The sequence below is a fragment of the Lytechinus variegatus genome, chromosome 1 (assembly GCF_018143015.1).
Source record: "Lytechinus variegatus isolate NC3 chromosome 1, Lvar_3.0, whole genome shotgun sequence".
Classification (NCBI taxonomy): domain Eukaryota; kingdom Metazoa; phylum Echinodermata; class Echinoidea; order Temnopleuroida; family Toxopneustidae; genus Lytechinus; species Lytechinus variegatus.
The window spans coordinates 92,110,354-92,131,886 of record NC_054740.1 but is presented as its reverse complement, the minus strand read 5'-3'; the positions used below and the strand labels follow the sequence as shown (position 1 = coordinate 92,131,886).

General features: G+C 35.6%; 1 protein-coding gene across 1 annotated transcript in view; it reads left to right on the top strand.

Moving 5' to 3' along the window:
• Positions 1-2,293: 2,293 nt before the first annotated feature.
• LOC121428668 (microtubule-associated protein futsch-like) overlaps positions 2,294-21,533 on the top strand; it is a 63,445-nt gene continuing 44,205 nt past the window's right edge. The window contains exons 1-4 of the mRNA XM_041625462.1: positions 2,294-2,355; positions 10,613-10,810; positions 11,482-11,571; positions 19,253-19,387. Of these exons, the coding sequence (XP_041481396.1) occupies positions 2,353-2,355; positions 10,613-10,810; positions 11,482-11,571; positions 19,253-19,387 (426 nt within the window). The 5' untranslated portion in view covers positions 2,294-2,352. The remainder of the gene's footprint in view (positions 2,356-10,612; positions 10,811-11,481; positions 11,572-19,252; positions 19,388-21,533) is intronic.

Below are 21,533 nucleotides of genomic sequence, written 5' to 3'. Positions count from 1 at the left end.
GTAGGACAATCATTCCTTTTTCTCTCAACCATTTTGAACCTTCTATTTTGTGCAAACTCATACAACTCACACATTATTTTTTTTATCATTTTTATGCTTCAAAATATTAAAGTCAATCATATCTTGAAAAAAAAAATACAGATAAGCATCATAAATTTGAATTAAAAAAAGATGAGAAATTGGAGCCTCCACTTGAATTGCAATTCAAACAGAACAGACATATATTTTAAAAAATGGAGATACTACAATATGTCGTGAATTTTTATAAATGAACGAAAGAAGTGTGTGTATAAATGGTTGCTATGTTGCCTTCAACCTGGCTCTATGTGTGTTCTTAATGAAAGTATAACAGATTGGCTTCCTTGAGAAACTGGGAAGGATAAATATACTTTACAGTAAGTCATCCATCTTTTATGAAAGCCACCGTAGTGTCAAGTCAATATTGAATTCAGAGAACTATTTCGCATACTGCATGGCAAACCAAACCATGCTAGGTTGCATTCATCTGTATATCTTATAATGTCCTGGAAAATATTAAGGCCTGAAATCTGATTTTTTTTTCTTTTCTTTTTTTGTGATGAATTGTCTCTTCATTTTTTTCATGTTTTCCCCCAGGGTTCTTATTATGGAGATGGGGTGTATTTTATCCTTTCCGAATCAAAAGTTTACTAAGGCTTTGGTGAAAAAGAGTATGGAGTAGGACGTTTAAACCATACTTCTTGAAAAGTTATTGAATATATATATTTCTAAACCATTGCATTGGTTAGCATTCATCACCAAACCAAGTATTATACTGTGGATACCAAATATTATTTTCTTCATCTTTAGTAGATGTAGACATGGTCTGAAGCAAAACATTTAAAAGGTGAAAGTAATGAGGGGAAATGTTTTAAAACATCAATTGAATAATTATTCATACAAGATTGAAGGGTGTAAACCCATACACAACCTAGCAGGTAATATTTTAATATATTCTGTATGTATTTTCAAACATGGCTTTTGGTTTTTACCAGTACATCCGCAGCAATGCAGCTATGATAGCTTCCAGATAGTTACTAGATTCTATAACTTCCTCTTCTGTATTCATAAAACTTATTTTTCAAAGTGAAAACAAAGACTGTTGAATGCCTGTAATTTGTTGGAATAGATTAATTAGATCAATAGATTAATTGAAAATGGTGAAATAATCAGAGCATTTGATTGAACCAAATGAGGTATAATATAGATAAGGAGGGAAATCAGGTGAGAGTTAGATGAAACGGATGTTGAAAGAAGGAGCTGGAAAAAGGGGTAGACAAAATGTTCTGATTTTTAAGAGCTCTGAAGATGGAACACACATTAAGAAGACATTTAGGAGGAAGGAAGGGGAGACATTGTGCTAATGAATTGGGTCTATTGACTGTCACGGATCCTAATGATCCTTACACTCCATTGCTAAGCAGATACGACAGTGAGTCCTCTACCAACAAATCAGCCCCTCTCCACCGGTTTGTTGCTTTTCAACCAGCCATTGGTGGAATGATATTAAGCAGTGTAGCTGTCCCATAGGTGCATTAAAGAGCTGAGAGTCCGACCCAGGCTTAGAATACATGATAGATGAAGGGATGAAGCGTATACATCACTGATAGTCTTAAGCTTCTCTAGAGATTGTCAGCATTAACATTTTTCTTGAGGTGCCCTAAATCTGTAATGGGAATATATGCTCTGATGTGATGATGGTTGATTCAAGCCAGTGTGCTGACTTTGTATCAGATCTGTACGTGCTGATTAGCATGGGCACTATGTTTTTTTTCTCTCTCTCTCTCACTTCATTATACATTTATTATTAGACTTGCCAGCCAGTGATACTGTAAATATTATTAACAAATTCTGATGCTTAATTTCTTTGTGCTAATTTCCATACATAAATGAGTGCCATAATGTATTTAGTTTTTTTCAATAACATGTCTATGTAAAATACACTTTAGAGTAACATCCATATAAAATGGATATATAATATACTTGATTTTAGCTTCCACATTTCTTTATTTCAATGAACAGAAGTGAATGTAAATCTTTGTGTTGGTGCAAGAACGCCCTTAGCAAAACATTACCCTGCACTGTGCATCGTTACAATCCATTAATGCACGCTGCTAAAGGCGTTTTTGTGAGCATGTGAAGTGTCAAAGTGTGATATTATCTACGTTCTTGCACCGACACAACAAAACATATAGCACAGCTTCGATCCTCTGAATGAAGCTGTATCTTGTCAATGCCCTCAAATGTGTATGATTATTTTGTATGTATTTCAGAGAGAAGCTGTCTGTAGCCAGACTCCAGAGGGAGCTAGCTAAAGCCAAGAGTGAGGGCAACATGGTGAGTAATTTTTCATTACCTAACAATCCAGGGGCCTGAACATTGCAGAAAGAGTTGCGTTTAAACGCAAGCCCAAAAATCAAATGCAAGTCCCGACTGCGCACTTTTGATTGGTTGAAAATCAAGTTGCCCTGATTTTTAGAGTTGCGATTGATTGCAACTCTTTCTACAATGGGCCCCAGGTATAGTAAAATTCATTTTGTACGTGTATCCTTTCCTTCTGTACTTTTTTTTTATGTTTGATATTTTTTCACTTCCATTCTGCTTTTGATCATTTTTTTTTGTGGAGGGGGGGGGTTGGACTTTAGATGGTACAAAATTTTTACTATTATATGCCAAAATCTTTTTTACTTTCATTTAGTCAACATCCAATTACAATTCTATATTTTCTTCTCTTTACTTTCCATTTCTATTTTTCCTTTCCCCTCCAGACCTTCCCATTTTAAGAAATGAAATGGATGATTTAAGGTTCATGAAATGATAGGCATAATAATGTAGGCCTATATGTTACTTTTATCAAGTTTGTTTTGTGTAAGTTTTACAGAAGTGTACGATGTGAAAACTGCCAACAAGACTAAATGAAGAGAAAACATGGGCTATACTTCTGCACTTCCAAACCCATGAACCAATGAGGTGCAAGTTCTAAGTTCCAAGAATTGAAAGCTTGGATGTTCGTGCTAAGCTGTAAACATTTAGTCTTGTCCACAGTCTTCGCAATGACGCACTACCTCTGATATTGACCTCCTTATAATAACCTCAATCTTGAGCTTTAGAGTCATGGGACTATAGTATCCTGTACTAACCACCCTCCCAGCTGACTAGATAGGAAATGAAAGGATAGGGAGAGTGGAGGGAGTGAGAGGGGGGAGTGGAAGGGATAGAGAGTGGGATAGAGAGAGGGATAGAGATTTGGATAGAGATGAAAAGAAAAGTTAAATTGTCAAAGAAAGAGAGAGGGATGAAGAGAACAAGTATATGTAAAGAGAACAAAAGGGGAGATTTGGTGGAAGAAATTACAAGGAGAGAAAAACAAAGAAAACTGGTGGAGATAGAAAGAACAATTGGTGGGAATGAGAAAGGTTAGATACTTTTCAATATGAAAAGAAGAGGGTTTGGAGAGAATGATAGAAAGCAAGAGAGAGATTGAAAAGGGGAGGAAGAACCTACTTTTTATTGTAATTTCCTCTTGCCTTCTCCAGCACATCCCTCATAGAATCTGAGGCCCGTTGGGATATGGCTTTGGGAATATTTGGTTTGATTTGAGAATAATTTTTCAGGATAAGTTCATCCTGAGGGGAAAGGGTTGCTTCTTGACTTAGTCTTGTTTTCCTTGTTTACTCAAACGTTTCTTTAAAATTCATCAAGATGAAAATCATTGTTGTTTCAGAAAACTTTTTATGATATTACAATCTTATCCTCACATGGCAGATGAGTGTAATGAGATAAGACGTTGGGGAAGAAATATCTCCCAAATTTAGTCAATATTCTCATTGCTAATCATTTTTAAAACTTGAAGATCAATCATTTTGTTATGTATTTTAGTGTGTTCTGAAAAATAATAAAATTTTATACAATCACAAAACAAACAAAAAATGTAGAGATATTACCTGGATCAATCTATTGCTTACAAATTTTACTTGTGTTGATAATGTGGGGCGGTCTCAATTTTTTCAGGTACTTTGAAAAAAAAATGGAGATGAAATGTCTGTTCCTTTAGACTATACAACTTCTCAACAGCAAGGTATATTCTGAAACTTTCACATATGACATGGAAGGAGAAAGGAGGGGTAAAAGTTGGCATGAAATGTATAGAAGAGGGATGTAACCTGAAAACTCCCTCCTTAAACGGGACAGAACCTGATTTAGATTAGGATAGCGAGAACCGTGTCACAATGACCACAGTTTCATATGAGAGTGTCAAAAGAAATTGGACGAGTCATGGTGGAACAGAAAGAAAATTTTGCCAAGTATTAATATGACTTGATTTGATGTGCTTTGTGAACAAAAATGGCTGATTCCTCAGAAAGCAGTGAGAGGTGTAAGGAAGAGGTGCGACAAAAGGAAGGGGTGAGTCCGTGATTAGATTTCAATCATTGAAAGATGATTTTCGTTCTGATATCCCCCTTGGTTGTGCAACAAAATAATTAGTCATTGTAGAGTAGAAACTGCTGCAAGGGATATAGTTTGATGACATAGTACCATAACAAAAAAGTCATGTATGCATTTTTAATGGCATGATTAAACGAAACCTTTGCTGTCAAGGTACAAATCAAGATGAGAACAATCCACCATAACTAAATGCTTAGAGTGATCCACAGGACTGATCCAGGAGCTTTGTAAATTATTTCCACAAATAATGAATTTGAACAAAGTTCTGTGGTCCAAAGAGACTTTATTTTATGCAATTGTTAAACTCATATTTTCAATATGCAAGGCTAGAGTATAAAAGCACTTACATTGTGCATTTTTTAATATTTTATCTTAAAAATCTTCTTTTTTTTTTGGGGGGGGGGATGACACTGGTTGTCACTTCACACATTGATTTATACATTGTTTGCAATACTTGAAATTGCTCACACCTGTAAGGGTTATGTCCTGTCTTATAATCAGGGGTGCCAATCCATTTTCAGATGGGGGGGGGCAAAATCATAAATCAACTTTCCAAATTAAAGCGCTCGATCACACAAAACAAACTCACACACACACACATATATATATATGCCTCTGTCTCTATGTCTCTCTCTCTATATATATATATATACATACATATCTCACCAACAAATTAATGCGAGCACGAGCTGAAATTTCTTTATATTCTGACCTGAAAGCTTGATATTCTAAGCATTTTTGGTTCCAATGATTAAGATGGGTATCTAAAAAAAAAAACGTAGATGCGAGTGCGAAGCGTGAGCTGAAAATTTTGATATTTCGATCTGAAAAAATATTGATTTTGATGGATGATTTTAATAAAGAACAAGATATTTATCCAACAAAAGATTATTGCAAATCGAAGCAGGAGTTCTTTTGAGGTTTAGAACTGAAAACGGGACATTCTATTCACCTATTTAATCATGAAAATTATGGGTTTTGCTGCAGAAATGATGCGAGCGTGAACCGCGAGCTGAACATTTTTTTATATTCCAATCTGAAAAGCGGACATTTTGAGCAAGATTTTAAATAAAGAACGAGTTGTGCATCTCAATCTCGCTCGCTGATTTCTTTGTAAACATAGCAATCTTATTTTATTTTTTGCACTTGCAGAATTATTGGGGGGGGGCAAAATGATGTGTTTGCCCCCCAATACTTTCACTGGTGGGGCCATCACCCCCCTGCCCCCCCTCCCAGGATCATTGCCTCTGCTTATGATGAATATAATGATCTTTTAAAAAGTAGTTTACTGTTCAAAATATGATCAGGATTTTATCTCTTTATGAGCTCCTTTACAGGTACATATTAGAAACAGCCTTTGTTGTTCAGGGACATACTTCCCACCAAATTAGTTTTGACATCCATGACGTTAGTCACCATCTTCAGATTCACTTTGTCCCACGTGTGTGATTTTATGTTGCATTTACGTGAGCAATGTGTTATTTGTTACCTTGATCAAGGCATTTTGAAAGGTGTAACATAGGTGGCAAGGGGGCCCCACTAGCTGCAAGAAAATGTGTGAGCTGACGTAAAAAAAAAATTTGATAGAAGCTTAAAAGCTGTTTTTTACAGCGTCGGATCCTTGCAAAAGGTAGCAAGAGGGGGAAAAATGGGTTTAGCATCATCATCAGTCTTCATAAAGTGCACTTTGTTCTTGTTTGTTAAGAGATTAGATAAAATGAATGTGATTATGAAGGAAGCATAGGCAGATATGAGTAGATACAGCTGTAGAGTGCAAGTATATGATGAAGAATGGAGGAGTTCAGATGGAACTTTAAATGGAATAGTTTCCCAAAAAGGGCAAAGACCGACACTTTCGATTATAAACCCCCAGTGGCCACTGCGGATTCCCGAAAGCCAGGCTTAACACACTGGCAGATTACAAATTCATGCCCTATTATCATTGTTCAGCTTGGCGAAGATTTTCACGCCAGGATCTCCACCCGAACAAATGCCCAGCGCTGCAAGGAACGTTAATGGAGGGGGATTGTCGATCTCGAGTTTCGTCAAATTTCCTGGACGATGTCAGGAGGTGTCTGATTTCAGGACCAAGATCAAAAATTCAATCATCTTTCCTTTTCTTTTGAGAGTGTAAGTAGTTTGAAGACCACAGCAACACTCTGAGTAAGAGCCACCTTGGAGGGCGAAACGGTTTGGCTGGTCTGCTTTTGTACTTTAACAGGACAGTTGTAGAAAAGTGAAAAGGAAAAGCGTTGTCACTGCCAGTGGCAATTGTTACACCTTGGCACAATTAGGTGTCAGAAAACTCTTCAAACAAGATACTCATTGGTAGTTTCAATTAAAACAAAAGGACTTAGGTCCAATAAAAACAAACACAATCATATCCTGCTTCTGTCTATACTTTATGGTTCAATGTGCATTTCTTGGCTTCCAGTCTTCACTTATTAACTTCTATTTTTGTTACATCTATGCAATTTCATTCTTTGCAACTAGGTTTGAGGTAGTTTCTACTGATCTCATAGAGAATGAATTTTCAAATTATCTTCTCTATGGTGACATTGGATGTTTGTAGATTGAATTGATTATGACATGCTCAGGGCAATCACCCTACACGATGAATCAAATTTCATTACATTTCTGCATCTCATTGTATATAATAAATCTCCGGAGCATTCACACCTCCTTCTGTCTTTAAAATTAATATCTTCTTACTTTAATCTCCATAGTGGATTATATCTAGCATTTACTTTTAATGTTAAATTATACACGAAATAATTTTTTCGTTAAAAATTCTTATAAGGTTCATGGATATCTTGCCATTTTTTCTTCAAGTTTTCAATATTTAATTATAATTAGTATTGGGCTAGTACTTGTATCAGTTTTCATAACACAATGGTACAGCTATCATGAAAAGTTCCCAGCTATTAGATTAAGTGAATTTATGTTTTTATATAAATGTATATATATACATATATATATATATATATAATGTTAAACGCCCCCCTCTTGATAATTCATAGTGATGTGTGAAAGCCAACTGCCCCTCTAATTTTGATCCTTCTATTGACCTAATCCAGGACAGATTGTTATTTTTAGATGAAGTAGTCAACACATTATATGCCTCTCTGATTAATTTCACCCATCATAATCTATTCTGTACTGTGGTTAATGTTTGTGTCTCTTTCAATCTCGTGAAATTATGCATACTTGCATGCGTTTGAGTGACAGGTTATTTGATACGTTCTAATATTTGCCCCTCTCCCTTCTCATTTCTTCATGAAATCTAAAGGTGAAAAAATTTTCCTTTTTTTTATTGTTAATTATCTCCCAGTTCTGTATAATTTGTTTTCAAGTAAATTCATGCACATTTAATTTCTGTTAAACCAGATTACATCATTCTTATTATATTCTTTTAATAAGTATCATAGTGATTGCTAGGCTTAGAATAATAAGTCATGAAAATAACTATATTATTTTCTACTAAATAAAAAAATGTAAATGATCATCCTCCTCTCATTGAGGTTGTTGGTCTCTCTTATGCTTTGCTCTAATAATGAAATGAAGTATAATGTATGAATAAATGAAGGACTTAGACAAACCAATAACTTATTGATAAAGTATTACAAGATTTGAACAATCACGATTTCATTGTTTATGTCTGGGCCTGGTCAAATTATGACTTAAGTGTTTCTCTAATTATTGCCATACATTTCTACTGTTGTCAGGGTGGTAACTTCCCTTTAACATCCCTTCCTATTTACTACCCCCCCTTCCCTAGGTCTTTGCTTTTTACCCATTTTATTTATTGAAATACAAACTGGGTAGGATTTCATGAAAGTTCTTGTAATTTTCATAGACAGGTATATAAGCTGGTGCAAATTTTAGCTTGTGATTGGTCCAGAGCACATTAGTCGCAGGAAATCAGTGACAAAACTTTCATGAAACACCCCCTCCCCCAGGTTCTTCTATTCTTGGCTATCTTCAATCTCTTTGTTTGCCGAGCCCGCGACACATGATGCCGTTTTCATTCATGCTCTCGTCATGTGAATGTAGAGGTGTCATCTACACATGATTGCCTCAGGAAAAACACAAACAATAACAAGTGCAATTGATTTTATCCCGTCCAAAATTAGGAGGAAATTTCCCCAAACTGATGCAATCAGAGAGCCTTAATTGTCAGCTGCAGAAAAAAAGAGAAACCAAGGAATGTAATAATAGGCCCAAATCAGCATAACGAACGAGGAGGGTTAAAAATTATTTCCTTAATATGAAATTAGGAACAAGCTGTTATCTGAAATAAAATCAATCGTGTGATGATTGGAAGCTGGGGGAAGGTGATGAGGACCTCAGAATCCCGGAGGGCTTACTGTCAAGGCGAAAACTCTCAAGACAAACAATACAATGATATCAAGGACACATTAGATGAATTTTAGCTCTTGAAAATATTAAATTACAAATTTTTTACGGAAAAAAGAGGGAGGAGAGATTCATGTAACACCATCATAGTAGGGTTTGTCAGCTATGTTTGCAGCCAATTTCAGATTTAGTATTGGATTTCTCTATGGTAATCACAATGATTCGGTTATATGATTGATATAGAGGTAACATGATTTTAAGGCATTTCCACATTCTGATATTGGATATTTCTTTATTCCAAACAGAAGAAAAAAATGGTATTGAATTGAAGAAAAGAGAGTTGTTAATCTAAAAAAAAAAACATTTGTTAAAGTAACATACATTTATAGCAAATTGAGTTTAGGAATTGATGAAATTTATTATTCGTGATTGTGTTAGTAGAGAATTCTTGTAGGGTTCAACAGTTCCCAAGCCAAGTTCTCAAGCAAGATAGAAAGATCTGAAGTCATTATGTCATCTTACCATGCTATTAGAAAGAAAATTAGGAAAGAAAGGAGAGGACAAGGAAAAAAATATGATAAAGATGTTGCCTATTTTCCTTGGGATATCCCAGTGCTGTGACTCACATCAGCCTATCCTACGCTTTCCTCAATTACTGGGCAGAGGCTCAGTAGTGCCCCCCGGCCATGAATTATCAATAGATGAAATGAAATGTTAACCTCATCGACGGAGCTGGGTGTGAAATACATTTCAGCTAAGAGGCCTCTTGATTTGTCCCGTAATGAGCTCCTCTTACATCTAGTGTGATTTTTATTGCTTGATTAGTTGAATAAACTTAAGAAATAGTCAAGTATTTGTTGTTATTATGGAGGGCATCACCCTGTGTGAGGGGTCATCATGGTAACTGTTTAAGGTAGGATAACTAATGCTTCGGAGTGAGGTGCAAACCAAGTTCACCCACCATACTTTATTCAGGATGGAAGTTATGCTCACCAGCAGAAACTGAAAAGCTTGAATCAGTCGTCCCCTGGAGGACTAACTATTTTCTTCTCGTGTTTCCAGTCTGTAACACCTTAGATCATGCCCTTTCCATCTTATCATCCGTTGGAGGGGGCTGTCATCTTTTGTTTTTTAGCAGCATTTTGATTGGATGGGGCATTTGGAAGGAATAGGGGAAGTCATTTGATTGGTTTGCACCAGGCATGGTACTCTAGGTGAAAAGTTCATGAGCGACAAGACAATCGTTTGTGTGACATGGTGATGTGGTTCTTTCCAATGAGTGGCACCAAGGACAATCATTTTTATTTGAAAAATAATATGTGAACTGTATTAATCTGAATTCTGAAGCAAGTTTTATGATTTATTTGAAAGGATTTGTCCTCATCATGAAATATGTGAGTATACCATTTTAATAGCAGGGTATACCGAGTTCATCCCCTACTACTCTTGACTACCTTTCTTTCACCCTCCATCCAAACTTTCTCTCCCTTTATGATGTAAAATTTCAATCCAGGAGGACCTTTGAAGGGCGTTTTTTAATTAATGAAGAAGTACCATATCGTGGTTTACCATTATCTTCATCTAGCTCTCTGTTTACCTATGTATGTTCCTTTTGTGTGTGTTGTAAAAAGGTTTTACAAAAACATGCAAACTAAATTGGTTTCTGATCCAAGTCCCAGAACTGTAAACTTAAGAATGTAAAAACAATGTCTTCTCATTTAAGCTTAAATCCAGGTACATGTGCTAACAGGCCTAACTATAATAAAGTTGATTTCCTTTCTTCTTACTGCAGAAAGAGACGACGATGCGGGAGCTGATGCAAGAGCGTGAGGCCCGTAGTTCTCTGGAGAAGCAACTAGAGGGTGCTGTAGCAGAGAATAAGTCATGCAATGCTCAGCTGGAAGCATTACAAGAAGAGATCATTCGGCTGAGGAGTGCTAGTAGTGTGAACTCACTTTGTGATAATGCTGAGAGTTGTAAACGGTTACAGGTAATAATGACTTTAGAAATGATTTGGGTTACCTCTCTGTCATCTAATTGCTGATTTAGATCACTGTAGTTAATTGAAAGCTTTTCTTTGTATAGAAGTTAAGTCCACCCTCCAAAAATTGATTTGGATAAAAAGAGAAAAATTCAACTAACATATTGCCAAAAATTGAAATAAAAAATGAATGAAAAATAAGAAATAGTGACATTTCAAAGGTTTTGCTTATTTTCACTAAACATTTATCTCCTCAACCTGATGTAATGTCACAGTTCAATATTTATTTTGTATTTTATTATAAGAATCGTAGGATATTTGCAGATTTGTTTTTCAGGAACCTTTTGATAGACTCACAATAGGTTGCCACATGTTCAGATAGGAATTTTAAACTTTTGGTTTCAAATTTTAATGAGGAAAAGTGTGAAATTTTACCATGATTGCAAAATCTCGATGAAACACGCCCAATAAATATTATTTGATCATCATTCTCTAAGTATGTGTTATTTTTCCTTGGTTTGATCCAGGATCAAGGGGGGGGGGGGGATACTGTCATATGTAACCCTAACTCATACCTCAAGACTCTTGGATTCAGCACTTAAGTTTCAGACCTGCTAAAAGTGCTTAAGCCCTGTCTTAATGAATTCACACATCATGTTCTTTTGTTTCCATGACAATAGAATGGGTTATCATCAACTGACACTGGTCTTAGTGATGTGGAGAGAGAAAACTGTAATGTAGTGGTATCCAACAAGCAACTTGAATTAAAGGTAAGAATAATTGGGCTCAATCTAACCAGTGGGTTATCAGTACTCTACTCCATGGTCTGACAAAGTAAACTTACGATCATTTGTGAGGATTATTAACTCTCTGTCATACAGACTATCTAGATCTCCATGGGTGACCCTATGTGGAGCTTAATAAGTTTACTGTTACATTAGGCTCTCAAACAATCATTGTATTAAGGACTTTTTTGAGTTGCCATTTGGCATTGATTAAAAGTCTGATGAGATGGGAGGGGGGCGTTTCACAAAGTTGTTTGTAAGTAAAGAGTGACTTTAAGAACAACTGGTGGTCCTTTCTTGTGGTAAATGATTTTCACCATTAAATGTTCATTGGTGATTAGTTAGTATGAAAGAAAGTTTCACAAGTCGCTCTTAACTTACGAGCAGCTTTATGGAAACACACACCTGATCTTGAAAGGAACCAATGTAGACCCTGAGAGGTTACCAATTTTTACCATTTTGCCTGTTCCAGACAGAAGTTGATGTTTGCAGAAGGGTCTTGTCATTTCACAAACTCCATTTTAACGGTTTAGAGAGCACGTGGATAAATGAGATGTAAATGCCCCCTCCTCCCAATCTCATGCGCCTCTTAAAATCTGAAGCCATTTGTTCTTGCTGATCATAGAATTCAGCCTGAGATGTTGAAATCTCACCCCTTACTGACCATCAATCTCAAAACAAGAAATGAGGTACCACATTGAAGCTCTAACATAGGAAATGTTTGACATTTATCATACACCCAACCATTGATCCAGTGTGATGCTTGTGTCACAGTAACGTCTACTTAAGAAGACCGGTCCGACCAGAGTTTCCTCTTGGTCATGAAATTAAACCTGACATGAATTAATATGAAAGGCATGACATCATGGTTTTCAAGGGTGTTGCTAGACCAATCTAAATCCAAGTGTCTGACAATTTTTTTTTTATTCACCAGGCAAACTATTTTTGTGTATTGTTTTTTTTTTAAGTTAAGAGATGCAACGAGAGAACAAGAATGAGCAAGGTGATCTTTCTTCTCGCATTTCTTCTACTTCATTATTTTTTATGATAGTTTGGGCACATTGCATGAATATTGTTAGCTGTTTCTAGAGTAAAGCATTAATATTTAGAGTCAAGCTGACTACTCTTTGAAAGTTTCTCCATAATATTTCTTGAATTTATAGTCAGAATAATTATTAGAACGATACTGTCAAATGATGATCTCATCAGATCTAACCCATGAAAGTAAGGCGTGAACATCCCATTCCCACATAGGGGAAACACTCCCAGTACAGACCCTCATAAATTCACCCATAGTACTCTTCAATTTCTGTACTTCTGTCTCTTTTATTCAGGTTGACAAACGAGACAGTTGAGGGCAATCATGGAAATTGAATTACTTTTCTAATATGGATAGAGAAGGCTTTGAAAGTTGGGCTCCCAAAAATGCCAAGTGGTTTCACTTTTGTCAAAAACATGGATGTCTGAATTTTATCTTTGTCAAGTGAAAATGCCACTTTACAACTCTAAACTCATTGTCTTGTGTGACACTTGTGAATGGAAGTGATTACTTGTGTTGGATGTGACATATGAATGACTGAGGGAGATTTTTTTATTATTGATGTATATTAAATGATGATATAGAGAGAGAGGGGAGATTTGGATAAAGAGTGGTTATATTGAAAAGAGAGCTGTAGAGAGCAATTCTTTGGGTGATAACTAATACTAAAACACTATTAAGACACTTATCACCCGAGTGTAAAACAATAGAGCTTATATTTTATATTCATATTTAATGACAAATCAGTTCCCTTTTCCTATAATTTCCTTCAATCATTTCACCCTGTATTCCTGATACATGACAATTTGACATACATTGTATGTCAAACTGAGGGAAGTGGTTCGGTTCAGGTTGATAGCTAATCTGAACTAATCTGTAGGATAAGACTTGAAGATAATTCACTCCTGGATATTGGCGGTCAGCGCTTGTCATAGCTTAGACTCTGAAGACACAGAGGAAATTATATGGATTTATGAACGGATGAGTAAGAGCTACAATTTATGAAAATTAATTGCTTGATTGATAGGTTTAGTACTATTGATGACTCAATAAACTTGGAATTAATTTCCATGGTAACGAAGTGGAATTTGTTTGCCAGTTGGAAAGGAAACACCTATGGGCATCTTAAGAATATAAAAAAGCTCATCATGAATAAAGAAGCAAACTTAATAAAATCCAATTGAAAAAAATCCCCAAAACTTTCAAAGCTGAATTATTTTGCTCGCCATTGGTGTAAACTTTATTTTTAAAGCTGTATATAGAAGTTTTCAGAATTTGGAAGGCAGAGCAGAATACCTCTTAAGTAAATTTAATTACATTTTGAAAAGGGGTCAATCTTTTCAGTACAGTACAGTGTGATCATGTTACTCATGTTTTCCACAAAACATTCCTAACAACATTTAGAAATCTGGCTATACTCCCTTTTCCCATGATAGCCTGATCCAATGTATCAGTTTCCTAATCTCTACAGGTTTGTGTGTGACTCAAATGGAGGGTGTTCTATCCTAAATTATTAAATGCAATTTTATAATGGCATTTGTCAAGGAGTAGCAGTTTGAAAGGGAGAATGGGAGACGGTTAGGCGAGGAGAAGAAGGGAGACGGATGGGAAGTGAATGAGATGAGATGGATGATAAATAAGGATAGACAAAAAAGAGTCTGCATTGATAGAGAGAAAGGAGATGGGAAAGACATTGTAAGAGAGAGAGAGAGGGAGCAGGATGAGGTACAGTTATAGACGAAAGGGATTTTACCGTAGAATTGGGTTAATTGATGTTGTCAAGATTCTAGAGTAGAATTTAAGAGGCATTAGTATAGTCTTGATAATAATTGTGGCATAACGAATGAGTTAATGAAGAGGGAGGAGGATTCATCCTAACCTAACCCAGATACTTTGACGACAAACAATGTTCTTTGAAGAATCCGATACTCATTTGAATGTATTGGTTGCACAATGAAGAGAGATCTTGTTTGATTAATGTTAATCCTTTCTGATTATATTTCACCCTTTGTTTCTATCTATGACCATGCTGAGGCTAATATAATGTCAATTTATTTGCAATTAGATTTGAATGGAAATGGGAATTATTTAGAAAGGATAGCCTGGGGGTTTAATTACATCAATTGTGCAACATAAAAGCATGGATGTACGTTACGATCACCCCATTCATGGATGAATGTGGAAAATATAAATAGTAGAGACAATGAATGGACTAGTCACTAGATGGACCACAATCCCCATCCTCTGCCTTTTATCTCAGTATATTGTTTGTTAAATTACCCTTTTTTTACATCTCCAGGATTTTATAATATGAATTTTTCAAAATGAATAAAATTGAATTTAAAACTCTCCTTGGATGTGTTACATGTAGCATTGGTACAATGTCCTGGGGAGCGTTTCACGAAAGGACCTGTCGGATGTTTTATCTGACAAATCCTATTTTATCCAACAGTTACCATAGGTAACAGTACTTCTCAGCCAATCAAAATCCAGGGAAGTTGTCAGATCTAACAACTTGTTGGACAAAAATATTGATGAAATGCTCCTCTGTTTTTTTTTAAATTAATATTAATGCTGTCAATTAGAATTTTATATCGAGCTAAGAAAGGAAAGCTCTTTCTCTTAACACAAATCCCTATATTATAATTTGTAAGAATTTGTTCCATAGAATTTGACATAAACTAAATTAAAAATAAATCACTTACCATTCCATTTCACCAATTAAAATTGTTGAATGATAATTGAGATTGGGATGGTAGCAATTATTAGTTATACATGCATTTGTTCCTGTCACAATTGAATAATCCTAATATATTCAAACAATTTGAATTATTGTTTCCTATGTAAAGTATAATGTTATTCCTTTAGAGTATTTGAGAGAAAGGTTTGTATAGGAGTGTTACAGTACTTTGTTTGTTCTAAATATGATCAATAAATCTGATCAATATCATCTCACTCCCCGAGGTGTATTATCTAGTGTGAAAAGGCTTTTGTGGTGGTGTCATACTGTAGTAGTGGTTTGTTCATTTGACTCTTAATTTAATAGTTGGGGGTTCAGATCCCACCAGATGCTAATGTCCTTTTCAAAGGCACCTATCTATGTTTATCGCTCTCCACCCAGGTGTTTGATAGGTATCCAGGAGGATGCGTACATTAATGTTTAATATAAATTGGCATGTGTGTACCTAAGGAATAGAGCTTGACCAGCAAGCTCCCTTGGGAGGAGAAATGGTCATTTTATGATTTGACATTAAGATTGACCAGGGTATAGTATGTAAATTATGAACAATGCTGGGATAATAAGTGTTATTTTAAAAAACAGAATATTATTCATAGAATTATGTTTGCATCATTTTTAAAATAAATTATTACTAACATTAAGTTGAATATATCAAGTGGAAAAAGAAGGATAGTATGATAAGAATAGATTAGGAAAGGAATGGAGAAAACCTCAATTTCTATGATTGAACAGCATTACCTTTATGCATTTGTCACACATGTATGCAACTAAAATAGGGTCCACATGATTCATTTAAAAGATCATATCTAAATTGCCTATGGCTCTGAAGTGTAGAAATGTTTAAATTCATCACAACTGACGTAAGGACAGATTTAGGGGGCATGTGATTCTTTCATGTATGTTCCTAACATTAATTTAGAAATGAGTCAGGTACCGGAATTAAGGCTACTGAGTAGGAGGAAGTCTCTATTCCATTGCTGAATGGACATAATGAAAACTGGTTCAATTCCAGGTTATACCGATACATCTTACAATTTCAAAGTTACTGGTTTTGATTAAGGGCACATTCTGTCCCCTTCTTTTTATTTTTTTTAAATTTTGCTTCAGAATATATGAAAGGAAGGATAGGAGGAGCTTCCCTCACCAAAATATGGACCTTGTTTATGGCCCCACCTGAGAGAAATCACTTGTCAAGTTTAATCACAATTTTTTAGGGAAAACCCTTGAATTTTTTGGAAGAATATTGTCAAGTCATAGGGTCAATATGGTGGCATGGTTATGAAGGTAACTAATAACCTTCTAAATTTAAGCTCAATATTAAAAAGTGCCATGAGAAAGGATAATTTTGTGTTGGGATTCGAGACGATGCACTGATAAAAACATTCTTGTCTTTATTCAATATTAGAACCTGGGGTGGTATTCTGAGATCCATTTTATCTCAGATAAAATAAAATATTTTATCTCCGTTAAAATCAGTGAGATAAAATGCCCTTAAAATCTCTCCAAATTGGTATTCTGAGAACCATTTTATCTTCATTTTATCTCTGTAAGACACACCTACTTTTTAATCAATATCCAATTAGAAACGCGCTTTTATAGCTCTTTCGTGTCAGTCAACCAATGGAAATCCATTCCACAAGGAGGTGTGGCAAAGGAGTGAGATTGCGTTAATTTTTTACTTCAAATACGCTTGCACTATACGCTCGCGCGTCTTTACAGAGATTTCTTTTTAACAAAAAGGACAATGCTCTCATCTTTTTTCGAGGTCTGTATCGCATCTTTTCAAGCATCATTTCAAAGACAATATTAGTAAAGACAAGTCTTATGAAATACTTTCTTATTGTACAGGAATAACGTTAAGGTGTTATTCTTAATAAATATATAATTTTTCTTCATTTTCATGTCAACATTTGGGGTTAATTCACCTAGAAATATTGGTGAAATCAACGTCGCGGAGATAAAATAGCCCCTACCCTCTTTTAAGTTTATTTTTATTTTTTTCTTCAAACTATCTTGGGCGCAAGCACATCATCTGCGTTGCAATACCCAGATACGCGATGCCTTTGTCTACGCAGGCACTGTTTTGTTGCGTATCATTAAAAGTTACGCAAGATAAAATTTATACGCAAGATAAAATTGTAAATTTTATCTGAGAGATAAAATGTCATCTCAGAATACCAATTTCATTTTAAGAGATAAAATAAAATATTTTAAAGATAAAATGACCTCAGAATACCACCCCAGATTGCAGTGAAGAGTTTGCTGCAACAATACCACGATTCAACAAAGATTACTTAACAGTATACCGCTGCACTCTTCATTTTTGAAAGATAATTCCTTCATATTTCCTCCAGTTTAGACATATAGGGCTAAGATGAATTCAAACACCTGCTGAATGTTCTTTCATGATAGACTGTCATATATAATTATTTAAAGATTTACCATCAATACCCCCACTCCCAGCAATTGTGTTACAAGTACGTCACAGGACATGAATACACCACTCTCCTGGCAGCTGCGTCCCTATAAAGGAAGGAAACATATTTAAAGGAAGATAGATTCTCAGGCCAGATTTGATGTTATGTTAACATAAAGGAAGATTTTGGTTAAAAGTAGAACTGACTAATTGTTTGCATCTAGTCATCACTTGTAGAAAAGTGCTCATGACATTGAAAGATGTCGTTAAAATGTCAGTTCAGTCAGGATTGGTTTGATGATGCATTTGTCCACCCATCCATCTTGACTTGGAACTTGGCGGTTGAGATGATGGTTTGAGATGCTGAATGGTTTTAACTAACCAGGAAGGAAGCTAGAGCTTTGATAGCAGTAGCATTCATCAGGGGCACACTGAGAGCCTAAAGCAGTCGATAATCTACCCTGATAAACCCCCTTCTGAAACGCATTGCAGGAGTGAGCAGACTCGCTTTGACGTTAATAGGAGCTGTAACCGCCACAAAGGAAGAACCCCTCACTTCTGCTTCAATTTATTCTGGTAGTTTGGGAAGAGAGTGATTGTAGGGTAAGATATAAAAGAAGCCCAGGGCAGCACTGAACCTGATAGAGATCAGATCTTGAAGTTTGGATGTATATAGTGTATAGATTCCTAGCTGTTTGTTGAGTTGTATGAATGGATCTCACCATGATAAGAAGGGAGACGCTCTTTGTTGTACCAGGCTGCTGTGTCCAGGTTTCAGCTGTTACAGAGGATAGGATTGAGAGTAGCCATACCAAAGGAGATAGATATAAAGGATATAACATGAAGAATATTAATGATATGGTAAATCATTTTCTGATATTTGATTTGGCAGAACTTTTTGTGCGTATGTGCACTGCGCACAACCATCTAGATCTTGTGCGATCGTCACTGCAGGTGATGGAGAATGATGGACCGAAAATTGAGTGGCAAAATTTGCGCATACTCAAACTAATTCATGACCCCATGGGCTGAAAAAGAGCAGCGAAATAAAAAAGGTCCATCACTGCGAGTTATGATTGATGGGGGAAATACCCTTTATCACATGACCAACTGCTGACCAATCCTGTAGCAAGATTCTTAGTATGTGGAATAGAAAACAAGATTGGGCAAAGATGCATAAAGAAAGTGAGATGGATCTGAAGAAGAGAGGGGTAAAAAAAGGGATATCAAGAAGATAAGGAGATCTTGGATGAGAGAAAATGGAACAAATGGAAAGAAAGACAGCCAGAATGGAAAAATTAGAGATAGAGATAGATATTGAGGGAGAGATGGAAAAAATGGAGATGAAAGAATTTGGAGTTGGGAGATTATAAAAAAATATGCTTTCCTTCTTCTGTTCACAATATATTTTTTATTTACATTTGACATAGCATTTCCTGTTATGCAGTTATTTTTATATAATTTTTTTCAGGTTGTGAGCAAGGAGGAGGTTGTGAAGGAGAAGTCAGCTCTTCTAGAGAGATTACGACAGTTGGAATCAGAGAACTCTGCTCTTGTTCTGGAGAATGAAAACCAGAGAGATACCTACGATCAGTGCCTTGATGAGGTATGTTACAACCAACTAATCTATGTACCTATAACTCAATTGAAATTATGCATTGCTATATGGTGTAATGAGGTTGAGGATTTTGTTATATCCTTTTCAGGAAAAACTGTATCATTTGGTATAATTATGCATGACGAGCCCTTAAATACTCGCTCTGAACTCTCTCTTTCTCAAATATTTATCTGTTAGAAGGTGATTTGGACTTGATATTGGACCACTGATTTTAATCCATTCATTGATTACGGAAATGTTGTAATTCCTACAGGAATGAGCTTGTCAGTGTCATTATATTTTAGGTCTTTGGAAATATTATATGAATAACCTGTGGCTGTTTTACATTTCAACATTCAAAGTCATGTGATTTTCATCCTATGAATTGCCTCTTGAGGAGAATTGGTCTGCAGGAGAATGTCAGGTTGAACTTTACTTGCTTTCCATTGATGAGGCAAGGTTACGGTCAAAATAACTTGAGAAAAGATGAAATTGGGAATGACTGAGATATAAGACTTGACAAATTCTTTCAGGTCATGCACTTGACAGCATTGATATAAGGCATCTTTACTTCTTGCTAGAAGTAGTGACAAATCATTTGGAAGCATAGATTGATTGGAGAGTTCTGCTTATTGGAATATAGTCAGGAGCCATGTAGGGAAATATATCCCTCTAATTCTCTACTATATACACCATACTTGCGTATTAATTCCACCTCAGGCATATCCAGATTATCTCGGCCTTATTCAGGGGGTGTATCACAAAGTATTAAGCATTAATAAAAGTCACACATTGAGACCAGAAAATTGAAGGTGAGCTTCATTTGGAGGAAAATCCAAATGAGGGGTAGTTCTCTAGCTGTCATGTTAAAAAAAAGACAATAGCAAACACACAGATCAACAGTATGATGGTAGTGAATTGATAAAAGATGGGTTTGACAGTCTTCCATATCCTACTGATAGATGATTTTTTTTTTAAGTCACCCAAATGAAGTTATGAGAACCTCATAGCGATCAAAGCCAGGTATATTGGAAAATGACCAGCTTTCTATTTTGAAAGCTCACATAGGTAAGAAGATAGTGTGAAGAGATGATAGAAAGAAAAGGGAATGAATAAGGCTTCAAATAGAAATGATCACAATGAATGGAAACCTGATATGTGGATTAGTAGATTCAAGAAGCCCTTCTAAATCTGTAAAGGCTAAGATGATCTGGGTATCTTATCCAAGCTTCTGGCTCTAATCTCTTCTTGAAATGTCAGATATATTTAGTTCTGCTCAGGAGAATGCTCAGAAGACCCAGTAATCAGATCTCATCCAGTTAAGACCTATAAGTCTGTAGGTTTAAGATAGAACTCACAGAAAATTTGCCTATTACGCTCACTTTGGAAACTGTCTGATATCTGACAATAGGTGGAGCTATTCCATATCACCTCTTGAAGTAGTTTAGATTATTCTTTCCAATATTGTTGCGTATGACGTAGTTAATATTTGTCCATAGAAGTCTTGATTTAACAAGTCTGATTCAAAATATATCAGTGAATTTCTATTTCTATGGTGATATTGCACCTCTTCATTGATTTTAGCTTGTAATATTATTCCTAAAAGGAGATTTTTTTTCTAGCCTTTGTTCTTCCCAAATAACTTATTGCATTGAATCCAATGGTAGGTAGTTTACATGGGCTATTTTACAAATTATTGGGGCTATAGTTGACCTTTTTAAAGTCAATTTATCCTCAACCTCCATGTATTTTTGGCATGTGAATAGTATTGGCTCTGGATAGAGAGATTGAGTGAGAAAGGAAGTTGTAGAAATGTATTGTTCACAAGACAGATACCATGATTTACCATCCGATTCACATCAAAGAGATATGTGTAGACAAGGATATTTCCTGATAGGGAGATTCTAAACATATTGAAATTGTTTCCTTCTACATTTATTCTTTATGTTTGTATCTGCACTTGGTTCATGACTTCATGGTGCCACCTTGAATGGCAATTAGGTGCCATACACATCACTCTGACTGAATGAGAGCAAGAAGGACAGCAGACCATATCCCTCTTTATGCCCCTAACATCCTTCTAGCACTGAGCAGGTGATATAATTATCTGATTAGGTTAAATATGAGGCTGGACCACAAGACTTGTTAGTATGTC